Source organism: Lygodium microphyllum, chromosome 14, assembly GCF_053477565.2.
Source record: "Lygodium microphyllum isolate KBCC chromosome 14, Lygodium_microphyllum_v1.1.10, whole genome shotgun sequence".
NCBI lineage: Eukaryota > Viridiplantae > Streptophyta > Polypodiopsida > Schizaeales > Lygodiaceae > Lygodium > Lygodium microphyllum.
This window is the reverse complement of record NC_141148.1, coordinates 67,046,801-67,061,472: the sequence shown is the minus strand read 5'-3', so window position 1 is coordinate 67,061,472 and position 14,672 is coordinate 67,046,801. Positions and strand designations below refer to the sequence as shown.

The 14,672-nt window shown below is 39.8% G+C and overlaps 1 protein-coding gene across 2 annotated transcripts; it reads left to right on the top strand.

Annotated features, from left to right (window-relative positions):
* Positions 1–2,964: 2,964 nt before the first annotated feature.
* LOC148025691 (uncharacterized) lies at positions 2,965–14,195 on the top strand. Of its 2 annotated transcripts, XR_015693135.1 has the most exons (11): positions 2,965–3,601; positions 3,688–3,900; positions 4,005–4,310; positions 4,431–4,498; positions 4,615–4,717; positions 11,282–11,398; positions 11,625–12,163; positions 12,263–12,841; positions 13,325–13,408; positions 13,493–13,654; positions 13,810–14,195. XR_015693135.1 is itself a non-coding variant. In XM_087692906.1 (10 exons), exons 1-10 carry the CDS (start codon positions 3,439–3,441, stop codon positions 13,562–13,564), a joined length of 2,244 nt encoding a protein of 747 aa, XP_087549032.1. In that variant the 5' UTR covers positions 2,965–3,438; the 3' UTR covers positions 13,565–14,195. The 2 variants fall into 2 exon arrangements, 1 of the variants encoding a protein (XP_087549032.1); XM_087692906.1 differs by having other exon boundaries at positions 13,493–14,195.
* Positions 14,196–14,672: the final 477 nt, after the last annotated feature.

The window sequence follows — 14,672 nt, the reverse complement described above, 5'->3', positions numbered from 1 at the left end:
TTGACTATCCTATCCTATAGTATGCTAGCTGCCAACTTCCCCATTTTGTATCTACTATGCAATCAGTGCTAATACATCACCCCTCTTATGTATCAATCGATCAAGTTTGGATCAATTATCAAGTTCAATTTTGTCTCACCACTTGTTGTATCTGTATGTACCTGTTTGCACATCACAATAAGCTATTTCAATGTTCATACACTACATCTGTTTGTTTTTTTGGATGCTTAATTAGCCACAAAACCAGGGAGAGGGTACTAGTGAGAAGAGCCTCACCTTTGTCTACCTCTTTGTATTGCTTGCTCTTTGCACGGCTCAGCTTCCAATGCTTTCGTATTTGTTTGTGAACAACAAAAAGAGAATGGAATGAGATGGGTGCTTATTAAAATGGCATGAGATGGATTGTCCAATTGCCCCACTTGCAAGTAAACCCTGCTTGCTCCCCTCTTGAAAGTGATTGTGTTTCCTAGTTAAAGGGCCACATGATAAAGATGTAGCATGTACATGACTCAAGTTCACAACATTTAAACTCTTTCCTATGCAATTGTCATTAGGAGTTAGATGCCCCTTATCATATCCACATTGTGTTGGCAACCCATGTAACTCAAAACCTTGAGAACTTCCTACTCGACAATTTATAATGTCAAGCATAGTGCATAGTGGTCCCTGTCCATTCAATAGTCTTGTCAGATCTTGCTTGTTATTCATTTCTTCCACATTTTTATTAGATGCAACAGTTGGATGACATGGTCCATCGTCGCCTTATGTTTCAAAGCAACAACATGAGTCTCACGATCACAGACATGATTGAACTCCTTTTTGCACAAGATGCATGAGGATGATCTCAAGCAAATCATATCAAGGCTAATTTTCATTAGAAACTACAATTTTACAAGAACCCATCCTTTTTGTATTGTTTGGCATATTCAAATCCTTCCCACATGGCTATTATAGTTTCAAGAATGCATCTTCCTTTAATGAAACCCTCCAACTATTTCCTTATCCATTATATCCATTGTTGCATGTGATCTATGGATTTCTTTTCTTTATCTACTTAATTGCTTCATACTTCATACTTCAGTGAATTCACCACATGCAAAAGTATAGAATACGAGCCACTTCAAATTTGCAGAACATTTTCACACTTTGTAGCACACCAAGTTGTGGACATTATAATGCAGGAAGAGATGGGTATGTTTCACACAAAAATCCCTCTTGATTATCACATAATTGCTTTCAATTCCCGATCACCCAATTCATAGTTAAAAGGCACGAGCATAAATCACAACAAAAACACCAAATTGGATATCACAAATCAAAATAGATCTATATATGATCAATTCTGGACAAAGAGCCATGACTATGTGTGACATCTCACACATACTGAGTCATCTCACATGAACCATTATTGGCAGACAATGCTAATACCACACCCATATCAACCACCTTCAACCCTTCATAATGGTCAGGTTAGGCTTGTTAAAAAGTCACACTTCTTTTTCGAATTGATTAGGACCAACAAAAAGTAAACAGAGCTGGAGATCTTAACCACCAAAGAACAAAAAACCAACAATAATGCAATAGACTCCAGCATAATGAAAAGAAATACTTGGTCTCTTTGAAATTTTGTGGGCAGATGACAAGTTCTATGATACTCTCTACACAGGCCTCTTCTCCATTATCTGGAAATTTTGATGAGAAATAAACTATACAACAAACTCCAACTTGATAAGAACAAATATTAGGTCTCTTTGAAATCTAGTAGGTAAATGACAAGTGCTATATACTCTACAATGACCTCTTTTCCATAATCTGGCAAGCATTCTCCTTTGATTAGAGATTTCACATGGATTTGCAACCTTATACAAAAGGTTGATGGAGAGGGACCATGGACCCTGTAGCTCCACGAGGGAGGTCCAACGCCATCACCATTGTATCATTAGGATAAGGATGGCATAGTGTCAATTATAACTAAGCACGTTCAAGATGAAGGTCATGCCAATCAATTTATTTTAGATCACTTTTTAACCAATATTTGTTCAATTTTATGAGGTATGAACCAATGGTTGCAAATTGTGCCGATTGTTGATCGGCCAATGTTGATGATCTTCTTCTCCCCCAAGCTCAACCTTGTTCTGGCACATTGGGAAAATGCACTAGTGATGGATATCTTGCATTGTGGGCTACATTTAATCTTTCACTTGGATAAAGTGAAGAGAATAAGGCTGCTTCCATAGTGCCCTAGTGGATTGAAGTAGTGGGGAAAACACATTGACCTAGACAGTTAGGGTAGTGGGGAAAATCAGCTAGGGTTAATGTGCCAATAATTAGGCATGTTGGTTTAAGAAGATCACGCCAGTCGATTTTTGTTAGATCATTTCTAAGACAATATCTATTCAAATTCACGAGGTATGAATCAATGGCTACAAATCTTGCATATTGTCGATTGTTTAATATTGAATCTTTCACTTGGATGGAGTGAAGAAAATAAGGTTACTTCCATAAGGCCCTAGATGATTGAGATAGTGGGGAAAATGCCCAGGTTACAAGAAGACAATAACCTCATTTATAAAAATGCAAAATGGGTGAATGCATGGTTGACATGACTTGAATCCTCAACCATTCCCCTTTGAGAGGTAAGACTTTACCACTATGCCAAAGGCTACTTGTTATTTGTATTGGGCACATACAGTGTGATGTAAATGGTGAATTCTTATGGCCGGGCTAGAATGTAATTCGCCTTCTATAGTTGCCAATCCAAACTAATGTTATTTCAGTGATCCCTGAATGCGAACATGTAATGTAAAGTGACATTATAGTGGTTCAAGTCCTCAACTACCCTAGCTAGGCCTACTTTGTCCAATGATCAATTGTCACGACGTTAAGTGAAGGAATCATAAGCAAGAACCTCATTTTTATTCAATACAATTAAAAATCCGTTTCTGTTGACTCCGAACTTTGAATTTGAAAGCTCGAAGTGAACGTTGGAGTTTGGGACAAGCAAGATCCTGTGCTAAACCCTAATCGAGAGGCGCACAGAACACACAGAGAGAGAGAGAGAGAGAGAGAGAGAGAGAGAGAGAGAGAGAGAGAGCTGTCGTGAATCTATTCAGCGAGGGATTGTCAGCAAATTACGAACGTCAGAGATTCGACCCGACAGATCATCCCCCTTACAGGTGGTTCTTCCTTCTCAGAAACTGCACATTCAAGAGAAAAGACGACTCATTGCTCTGAAATGCCATAGCGCTTCTGCAGAATCTGGAGCCCTGAAGTTCTGGACACAGGAGACAAAGAGCACTATCTGATGCCTTCTGCTTTCATCCTAAGGCGGCGTCATAAACTCCGAGAGCTTCAGTGGATTGATGGCTGACCTTTTCCTGAGTCAGGACCTCCCTGGCTTACGATCCATATAATGTGCATTAGGCATCTACTGAGAAGATGACACGACCCTTTGGGAAATCACCAGCACGCACCAAAGACAAGAGGACTCCTACAGCTTTGGAACCTCTTTCTCTCATCGATGTTTCCTCAGAAGATGATAGTTTGGTGCCTTTTGGGAATGCACCTGGGAGTACACAGAATACAAACTTAAGTTCACCAGGTAAAGTTATCTTGTATGCTAGGCTTAAGGTTTTCGTTCCCTCATGGTGCCCGCAACTTTCCTCACCCTCCTCCTCATCATGACAGTTGATCGTGGATCTTTGAGTGCCACAAACTCTGGCAATGCTCTTGCTTCTATTCAGGAGGAGGAACTGGACTGTGATCAATTAAATGCACCGGAGCATGAGCCACATTCTCCTGTTGCCACTCGAGAGCCAGTCTCAAAGAAGAAAAAGAAGAAGTCAGGTTTCAATCTTCGGAAAAGTCTGGCGTGGAACAATGCTTTTTTTACAGAAGAAGGTTCGTTGATTTGCATTGATTTTTCCTGTAGTTCAATCTTAGAAAAAGATAAACGGTCTATGATAACACCTTGTTGTTTCTGTACTTTGTGTCACAAATCCCAGGTGTCCTTGATCCTGAAGAGCTGTCACTTGTCAACAGAACTTTTAAGAAAATTCCAGACTTGTCCAAACCAAACAGCCACAAAAAGTCTATGCTGTCGGCAAAGTTCTTGAAACCACCTGCAGTCCCTAAATTGGATTTCTCACCAGCCATTTCACAGAGATCTGTTCGGAATGGAGACAGCCTGTTAAAACATACACTTCCTACAGGGGCAATTTCACTGCAGCGCAGTCCAAATGGAAGTGCAGGAAGCAGCATCACAGGGAGTGCTTCCAAATGGACAGCACAGCGTGATCACATTGCAAAAGGTGTCAGATTTTTATATTTTTCCTGTGTTGTAGTATATAAATTTACTTCTGAAAATTCTAATCACTTTCCATAATGTTCTTGTTTTGTTAGATGCACTTATATCTGTTACTACCTGTCAGGTCCTCCCAGTAAACCTCCAACAGGCATTCATCAGTCTTCACGCATGCAAATGGATACCGTGAAACAGGTCACATAAATGAGACACTTGCAGTTAGTCTTTTCACCCTTATAGAAACCTTGACTTTCTGCACTCGCTCTGTTTCTACTCATATTTTGGCAGCACTCAGACTCTGTTTGGTACAGGTGAAACCTACTTCTACATTTCATGCAGAGGCTACATCAAGGCCATTGTTTCCAAAAAAAGTAGTAGATAGCAACTTCAAAAGAACTGCCCCCAATTTGTCAGGTAGTTTTTATCCTTCTTAAGCTTATAACAGAGGGAAAACTTTTCTTTTTGTTATCAGACAAATGATGAGGTAAGGGAGTAATGGTTCAATAGAGAAACCTTACATACGATATGTTTCAGAAACTTGTGGTGTTTTTGCCACACATCAGCCAAGATACAAATGCAGAACTAAGTGCATTTAAGTCCTTGGGTACTCTTCCAGCATTGCAGATACAGATTCACATTTGTGGATGAGTGAGTGAGGAGAATGACATAAATGAGAGCAGGCCAGCTGACAACAACTACTACAATTGGCCACCATCAAGATTTAAAGCAGTAATCAGCCTTATAGCAATATTTCAGCTCTAAGTTGCCATTTGAGTACTTTGATAGCTTTTAAGGGCAAGTGCAGTTTTAGGGATGCATGTGGATCATAGAAGTGGGAAACACCATGAAATGCTGTTGGAGGTGATTGAAACTAGAATGGCTTGAGAAATCCCAAAATGTGTTTCCCAAGGGGTAATGTTTCCTCTTGTTTGAAATGGTGCCATGTGGCGTTTCCCTTAAGATTTGAAATGTTTCCCTTGAAGTTTTCCTCATTAACTGGATTTTGAATGATAAGTGGCAAATCTGTGGAAATGAACATGGTTTTAGGCTATGTTAGACCTATACATTTCTATTCCTTTCACTTGGCGTTTTGCTTGGGACTTGCCCAAAGATGAAACATTTCGGGGTGAAACGTTTTACTATCTTCATGTCTTGCATTGTTGAAGTTAGTGTAACCCACGATTGTAATATCTTGACCACCATAGCAAATGCTTATATCTTTAGTGTCTTTCGGGTGTCTCATGATGTCTTTTGTGACGTTTCAATGTCGCCGACTAGGTGTAACCATATAATGTGCCATAACTTCCCCTGCAAATGCTATATCTAGAAGAGTGGTTATCATGACATACTTCAAATTGCCCACTGCAGATGCATAAGGGATGTTGGCCATCTCGACCTTTTACTCATTTGTCTGGGGACAATTTGGCTGATTGATCTTTACATGGAAAGGTAAAGGACAGTCGATACGCTTAACATCTTGCATATGGAAGAGCTCAAGGACCTTTTGTATGTAGTCCTTCCGTGACAAGTAAAGGAGTCCCTTTGAGTGATCGCATGTGATGCGCATGCGAAGAATGTGTGACACCTATCCCTTTTTCTTCATTTCAAAGCTCTTCTTGAGTTGACTTTTCAAAGTATTTAGCTCATCATGAGCTTTCCTAGCAATCAATATATCATCTACATAAAGTATCAAGATAATAAGGCTGCCATTACGAGCTTTTTCATATAGAGGTATGAATTCATATCACTATGTGTATATCCCTGTGAATGTATGAAAGTATCAAACTTGTGGTACCATTTCCTAGGTGCCTACTTAAGGCTATAAATGCTCTTTCTTAACTTGCACACTAGGTGTTTTTTTATCTTTTTTCTCAAAGCCTTAAGGTCGTTGTATATAAATCTCATCATATAGGTCTCCATGTAAGAAATCCATTTTTACATTCATCTGATAAAGGTCTAAATCTAACTGAGCAACCAATGCCAGTACCAAGCGTAGGGTAGTCATCTTGACCATAGGAGAGAAGACCTTGTCAAAGTCAATACCGAGCTTTTGCTTAAAACCCTTTGTAACCAATTTAGCCTTATATGCCAGGTTGGAGTGTCTAGGTCCTAGGGATGCTCTTTAACTTGTATATCCACTTGCATGGCAAAGCATACTTTATACTAGGCAATCAAATTTCACGTATAATCTACAATGAGTCATACTCTAACTGCATGGCCTTCTTTCAAGAGTGACTATTATATTTGCAGATGGTCTCATTATAAGTAAGAGACTCACCAACATTTGTCACCATAACATAGTAAAAGCCAATACTTGTAGGGTAGGCATCTTGACAACAGGAGAGAAGACCTCATCAACGTTAAAACCGAGCTTTTGCTTAAAATCCTTTGCAACCAATTGGGCCTTGTATGCTGGCTTGGAATGTCTAGGCCCTAAGGGTACTCTTCAACTTGTATACCCACTTGCATGGCAAAGCATGCTTTACAGTAGGCAAAGGAACCAAATTCCACTTGTATACCCACTTGCATGGCAAAGCATGCTTTACAGTAGGCAAAGGAACCAAATTCCACATATGATTTTTCTACAATGAGTTAAACTTTGATTGCATGGTCCTCTCCCAAGAGTGACTATTATCTTTGCGCATGGCCTCATCATAGGTAAGAGGCTCACTAACATTTGTCACCGTAATATAATCCATGAAGGGTGCAAACTGATCAAACTGATGTCTATCTCTAGTAGACGGGCGTAGAACTAGTTGTAGGGCTTGTACATCCTGTCCAACATTATGATCATGGGCCACTTGAACATCAATTGTAGACTGTCTAGTTGGGTGAACAATAGTTCCAAGAGTTACTATCATCTCTGCGCATGGCCTTATAAGGTAAGAGACTCATCAATATTTGTTACCATAATATAATCCATGGAGGACGCAAACCCCGATCAAAGACTAACATCTATCTCTAGTAGATCGGTGCAAATCAAGTTGTGGGGCTTGTATATCTTATTTAATATTATGATATTGGAACATCGACTGTAGGTTGTCTAGCTAATTGAATGGTAACAAGAGGCTTCTCTTAAAATATCACTCTGTGTACCTCAGCTACTTGCTCAAGCTGCTTATGCATCTTCTCCTTGTAAAAAACATCATGGCTATGGATGACCTTTTTAGCTTGCGGATCTCATTGGTGATAGCCCATCTCACTTGCATCCCCACAACTAAGAAAAATGCATTGTATATCCTATCTAACATCATGATCATGGGCCATTGGAACATCAATTGTAGGTTGTCTGGTTGACTGAACGGTAATAGGAGGCTTCTCTTGAAATATCACTCTGCGTATCTTAACTACTTGCTTAGGTTGCTTATGCATCTTCTCCTCGTGACAAACATCATAGTTGTGGATGACCTTCTTAGCTTGTGGATCCCATAGGCGATAGCCCATCTCACTTGCATTCACATAACTAAGAAAGATGCATTTCATTGATTTAGGGTCCAGCTTATTGCATTTGTCCTTAGGAACATGGCCAAAAGCCTCACATTCAAAGACATTCAAATGAGTATATGATGGAGGTTTTTGAGACCATATCTCCTTTGCAACTTGACAACCAATAGCAGTACAGTGGGATTTGTTTATCAAGTGTACAGTAGTTGTAATTGCCTCAGTTCAAAAATGTTGTGGTAAGCTTGCTTGGCTAAGTATACTACGGACTTTCTATTAGTTATTATTCATTCTTGTTGTTAATGCATTAAATTACTTTGGTTGCTCAACACGATCGACTTTAGATCCACCATATTCGCAACACATCATCATGGCAGTCGATTATCGCATTATATCATGGTGGTATGCAACTTACATCTCATCATTCCCTCAACTACCTCACACCTTGGCTTGCCTTGCATGGATTCTGTTTACAGGGGATGTTAAATCTCCCCTCTTACTATATTAATAGTGATCAGAAAATGAAAAGGAAAGAAAAATGCAAGATCCTTTGAATAGGGCTATTTGGAAGAAGATATCTATTGCCTCTTTATTCTTGGTAGGTTCTTGGGTAGCTAACATGCATTGATTAACCAATGCCTTGGCTGTTTTGGGGTGGGACCTTTTAGATAATGAAAAGAGGGTGGAGATAGCTACTAAAATTTGCACTTAATCTTAATTATTGTGCATTAATCCCTAATTTAGTCTTCCTAAAACAGCCCCAAAAAGCAATGAATGCTAATTTATTAAAAATGAATTGCTTATTTTTGACGGTAGGACAAATGCATCTCCAATCCTCTATAAATATGAGTTTGTGTCTAGTGCATCCTGAATCGCTCCATTCCAGCTAGCCAGCATACTCACCTTCCATTGCTGCTCACTTCCTAGAGGACATCTCAGTTCATGGAGCCTTCCTAAATGCTGCCCCTACTATCCACATTGTCTATATATGCAGGGGACCTGACTAGGAGAGCATCATTGTCCTCATCATGCACACCTTGCCCTGTGTGCACCTTGGCAACTTATTTCTGCATCCATTCCAGCTGCATTTCATTAGCAATCAGACTGCCCAACTCATCATCTTCATCTACAGCAGGTCTGCCTGTGTTTGCTGTCTACATAGGTTGCCCAACATCCAGTTATCATGAGGCAGTAGCTCTCATCTTCATCTACAGCACCTGCAATTGCTGCCAGTAAGCCTTGTCAGCTGCCATCATCCATGTTTTCTGCCTTGGCAGACTACCTTTGCTGTCCACCTGTCTTTTGCAGCATACACAAACTGCTGACTGAAACCTACATTCAAGACAGGTCTTTGCATCTTGTTGCTTTCGGTTTGCCACATTATTAGATATCTTTGGACTGCTGCTGCTGCGTTTTGGGAATGGATAGAGTACAACACTCTTGGAGCTGACATTGATGTCTTGGACGACTCCTTGAGCTCACCTCATCCCCGGTCCTTGAGACACAAAGGCCTGAGGCCCAATGTAGCATGTTCAACATACAGTTTGATTGATTCATTTGTTCACCTTTTGAGTTATCTTCATCTTGAGTTCTACTATTCACTTTGTGTTTGCTGACGTTGGTGTCTTGGATGACTCCTTTAGCTCACCTCATTCCAGGTCCTTGAGATATGGAGGTTTTGAGGCCTTGTAACATATTCAGCATACTATTTGATTCATTTGCTCATTCATTCACCTTTTGAGTTATCTTCATCTTGAGTTCTACTATTCACTTTGTGATTTATGTACATTCTCTAAGTTCTCTATCTTTGTTTGAGCATCCTTCTTTCAAGAGGGGTCTTTTGTTAGTTTAGTAATTATCATGGGCTTTAGACACTCTGTTTAGTCTTCAATTTGCATGAGACAGAGCATAATAGTTTTCTTTGGTCAAATAAAGGTAGTGATTGTTGGATTTGTCAACAAGAATTGAGTGAACATCATTTCCTTCTGAGATCTAGCCCATGCCATATTGAAATACTTAGTTATATCCTATCCTGTAAGCAAAGGTTGCAATTGTCTTAATGCCTTCTATTGATCATCTTTGTTGTTTGACAAAGGATTTGAGATCTCTTCTCAAAGTAGGTCTAAATGCTTCTCATACAGTTTTTGTTCCATGATATGACAAGCATAAAATACACAACATACTTCTTTTGCAACCTTGTTTTGGAGTTCTATATTGCATGGAGATTTCCTATCATAAAGGTAATTGAGTTATTTGCCTAACACTCAAGCCTCAACAAATATTTTTGCATGGAACTTTGGTATTTTAATAATTCATTTTATCTATACGCATAAATGAGTTGTATATGATGAAAGAGCCATATTGTGTTTATTGGAAAAGCAAGCTTCTAGGCTTCAGAGGAAAGTAAACCTGAAATATTCTAATCCACTATGAGGCACAATATGCCAAAGCAGCAGAAACAATTAAGGCTAGTAAGGACAGTTCGGATGTTACTATGGTCACACCACCTAATTCTATGGAGCTCTTTTAATGGTTTGCTAACACGACCTCCCTAGATTTCAAAGACTTCCCTGCACAAATTTCATGACAAGTCCAATATGGAGTCATTGATGCAGCTATAACAATTAAATGCGACTCAAATAGACTGCCCTCACATGAACTTTCAAGACTATGGTACCCTTTTGATTGTAGCTATCTATTCTGGCAGATGTTCCTGCACTCCACATACTAGTCATTTCTTAATATTTTGAGGGATTTTGAGGATATGAGAGGCATTGTCCTCAGTGAGAATGGGAGGCTACCATTGCCATGGTACACATTGGCAGATTCCACCATACTAGTCATTTCTTGAGAAGTATTTTGAGGATGTGAGAGCTAGTCATTTGTGTGGATCGGAAGCTACCATTGTCATGGTACACATTGGTGGATTCTATTCCATGTATATGGTGTTTGCATTTTTTACTTTTATTTTGATGCTTTGTATCTATGCCCATTCATCTTGTTCTCTTCGCTTCCACATTGTGCTTGTTTAGCATTGTATCAAATGTGCATATTCAACAGGATCTCGGTCACTTGGGCATCGGGGATGTTTGTCTTATCTCAGGAAAAAAACAAATAAATGGAGATCAAGTAGTAGTAAATGTGTCTTGCTTGGTTTTTCATATTCATTCAAATATCTATCATTCTCAAAGGTGAACTGAAGAAGAATAATTGTTTATTTATCAAAGGTGAAATAAGGATTGAATTTTCTGTTGAGTTGTGATAATAGCTATGAACTGAGACATTTATCAACTAAGTTACTAACCCTTCATAAGCCTTTTGTCGTGGCTACATCACCAAATTGCAAACCTTCATGTCAGTCCAACTCAGATACTAAAGAAAACCTGGTGTCTAGAATTTGCCTAATACCTCTCCAGATAATGTCATTCTTCTATTAAAACTAGAAAGCCTCATAACGTATGTTCAAGTTTAAGTGTTCTCTCGATGTATGATTTGGTCGTCTTCAGTTTCTCTTATGTCCAGTTTTCTCCTTTGCAGAACGTACAATGAACCCAAAGCTTCAGCCTGTACAGCTCAAAGAGACACACAGCTTTTCCAGTACTATTTCTTCTGTGTCAAAGAGAATGAAGGATAAACTCGGAATGGTCCTGTCAGGTTTGATACTCTCAGACAAGCCTTCTGTATTGGCTTTGTGATTTATATTCTATGTACAATTGCATCATCCTGCTGGTTTTTCTGATGTTTTTGATCTGGTGTAGCATTTGACCTGGTCGTCTGCATTCAGGATTCACATTTTTTTGCTGTCTAAGAATTTGCTGATAGTGTGGGGCAAAACGTTATTTTTTTTCTTTAAGCATTTTGATTGGTTGCTGCATCTCAGGTCGCAGCAGTGGACTTCAGACTGGAAATGTGCCAGTCAAATCTAGCTCGTTGGGTGCAGGTCCTGCTGATTCTGCCAAGGTGACTCGTTGTTATTCACAGTCTTCCTTTGAAAGATTCGGAAGGTCACCGGTTGTAACTGTTGTGGACCCTGGTCCAAATAATGGAGCCAATTACCAAGAGCCTGCCAGTACACAGAACAGGTCTCATCACCAGTTAGAAAAATTGGCTAACAAGTTCAATCTTGATATGTCTCCAAGAAATTGGTTTTCGGCAAACAGGGGTTCTACATTGCAAGGGCCTGTGAATGCTGAGGCTAACATTCACAGCAAGGTGAACTTGGGGCCTACATCTGATGCCTCGAGTCCTCAGATTTGTAAGGTTTCCAGCTGTGACCAGCCTGTACATGAATATGTCCCAACAAAGGTTGATTTCACTTTGAAGAGTTCATGTCCAGTTGGTGGATCTGAAGCTCCACTGTACAAGGGGAAACCTTCTGGATTGCGCATGCCTTCACCAAAGCTGGGATTTTTTGACACGGTATGTACATGCATTCTATGTGATCTGTTATCATGCACTTTCGGAGATGGTTTGTACTGAATCATATGCCTTAGAAGCTGAAATTTAAAGTACATGCAGGCTAGAGCAACAACTGCACCACAGCTTTCTGTTCTGCGAGAAAGGACTAACGGTTTTCCATATGATGGAGCTGCTTTGCAATCTGGAAGGAGCACAATGGCAAGTAAAATTTCAACTGGGGTTGGTAGCTACCAATATAGTTCTGGGAAACCACCAATTGGTTCAGTTAAACCAAGCCAAACAGAAGTAGGACCCCAAACAAAAGAAGCTGGTGTCCTAACTGCTGTTCCCTCAACCCAACACTTCCGTGGTTCTGAGAATGTTCCAAAATCACATTTGTGTGTGACACAAGGGCTACCTAAATATGCCTCAGTCACCTCTAACAATAAAGCAGATAGCACTGGGAACAACCGTGGACATGTTCTACCCGGCAAGAAAGCTCTGCCAGGTGTGCTGCAATCAGGCAGAAAAATTGTAAGCAACTTGACCTCATCACTTGCAGGACAGGAAACTGCATCAGATTGCAAGCAGCTCAAGGAAGTCCTACTTCCTCAGAGTCCATCAGTGGCAGAGGGTGAAGCTGTAGAACGTGTTGCTGACAAAGATTCTAATGAAAACTGTGGTGTTGAGATAATAGATGTAAGTAAAAAGTATGATTATGTCTTTTAGTACGTACATTGCACATTAAAACATTTCCAAGATCCAAAGCTTGGTACATACTGTTAGGTTACGATTATGTCTTATATTCATCCATCTATGCATGTCAGAAACAATCTCAGAAACTATCCTTGAAATGTTCAGTGATATTAGGTTACACTGTTATGTCTCCTATATTGCTGTACACTGCCAATCATTTGACCAAACATCTACAAGGCCTTGAAAAGGCAAAGTAAGATTGGTAAAGTGTAGGAATGGCAGTGGCCAATTCTAATATATACTTCAATACATCAAACCACACCAACTTTGAACAATTTTCTGGTTTGAAGAGTTAGTGTGGGTAGATGTAATATATACTAGAGTTGGTTGCTGTTGTTATCACACTGTAAATTTTGATTCTGCTTTTTGAAGGCCTTGTAGATGTTTGGATGAAACCCATCTGTTTTGTTTTGGTTTCTTGCACAGGAAGAGTGGCCTCAGGAAAAGAGTGGTGCAGTGCAGCATTCCCCACCGGACAAGGAGTCCCCTAAGCACGGACCATGGTCTCCGGTAAATCACTAACCTGAGCTAAAAAGATGGATGCTGTTTAAGGAAGCCAGACTAAACTTCTACTGACTTGCTCTGAATCTTTAGGTGCGGAGACATGGCCAACAGCTGGGACCATTTGATTGCACCAAATGTACAAATACAGGCATCTTACTTTGATTGCTGGGGGAGATTAGCTTGTACCTTTATCGACATTGATCAAGTTCTTGTCTTTGTATCAAATCTGGACTTTGAACCAAGGTCATCAGTGTATGTATTGAGCAAAAGACATTCTTCTGAATTGAATGTACATCAGAATTTTGCTTATCCCTCACCGGTGTGCCCATTTTGCTTTCAACTCTTGGGAGAAGTTCGGTTATCTCTGACAGTGTGCCCATTTCGCATGGCTCATTATTTTTCTGCAGAAACAATTAGCTTTCTGGAGATACCCTCAAACAGAGTATTTGGCATTACAAAACTTCTACCATTGTTCTGCCTGGTTGCAGTACTCTTTTCAATTGGGACCATTTGATTGCATCAAATGTACAAACACAGGCATCTCACTTTGATTGCTAGGGGAGATTAGCCTGTGTACCTTTATCGACATTGATCAAGTTCTTGTCTTTGTATCAAATCTGGGCTTTGAAGCAAGGTCATCTGTATATGTATTGAGCAAAAGACATTCTTCTGAATTGAATGTACAACAGAATTTTGGTTATCCCTCACCAGTGTGCCCATTTTGCTTTGAACTCTTGGGAGAAGTTTGGTTATCTCTCACAGTGTGCCCATTTCGCATGGCTCATTATTTTTCTGCAGAAACAATCAGCTTTCATACCCTCAAACAGAGTATTTGATATTACAAAACTTCTACCATTGTTCTGCTTGGTTTCAGTACTCTTTCCAATTGGGTTGCCAGACTCTTGGACTCTTGGGAGTATTTCGTAGTTACACTGGCAGAAATTGTTCATGATGGGTGAGACGTAAGATTATGCTCCTAAGTCATCTTGAAGGGGGTGACACATTTGGGTAGAGATTATTTTGGCTAGGGTGATGGCACTTTGCTTGCATTTGTAACAGTCTCCTACCTAAAATGATGGAGATGACAGGCACTCTATTCCTTTGTGGAAGAAAGCATGTGTTATATGCCAAATGGAATGGATTGCTCCAGTGTTATCCTGGAAAGAGTTTTTAATAATGCAAGTGCTATATTGACTTCGGTAAAAGATATTCACATCAGCCTCAATGGGGAAAGGCTTTAGCTCTCTCTTAAAAAGCTTAGACACCGGCT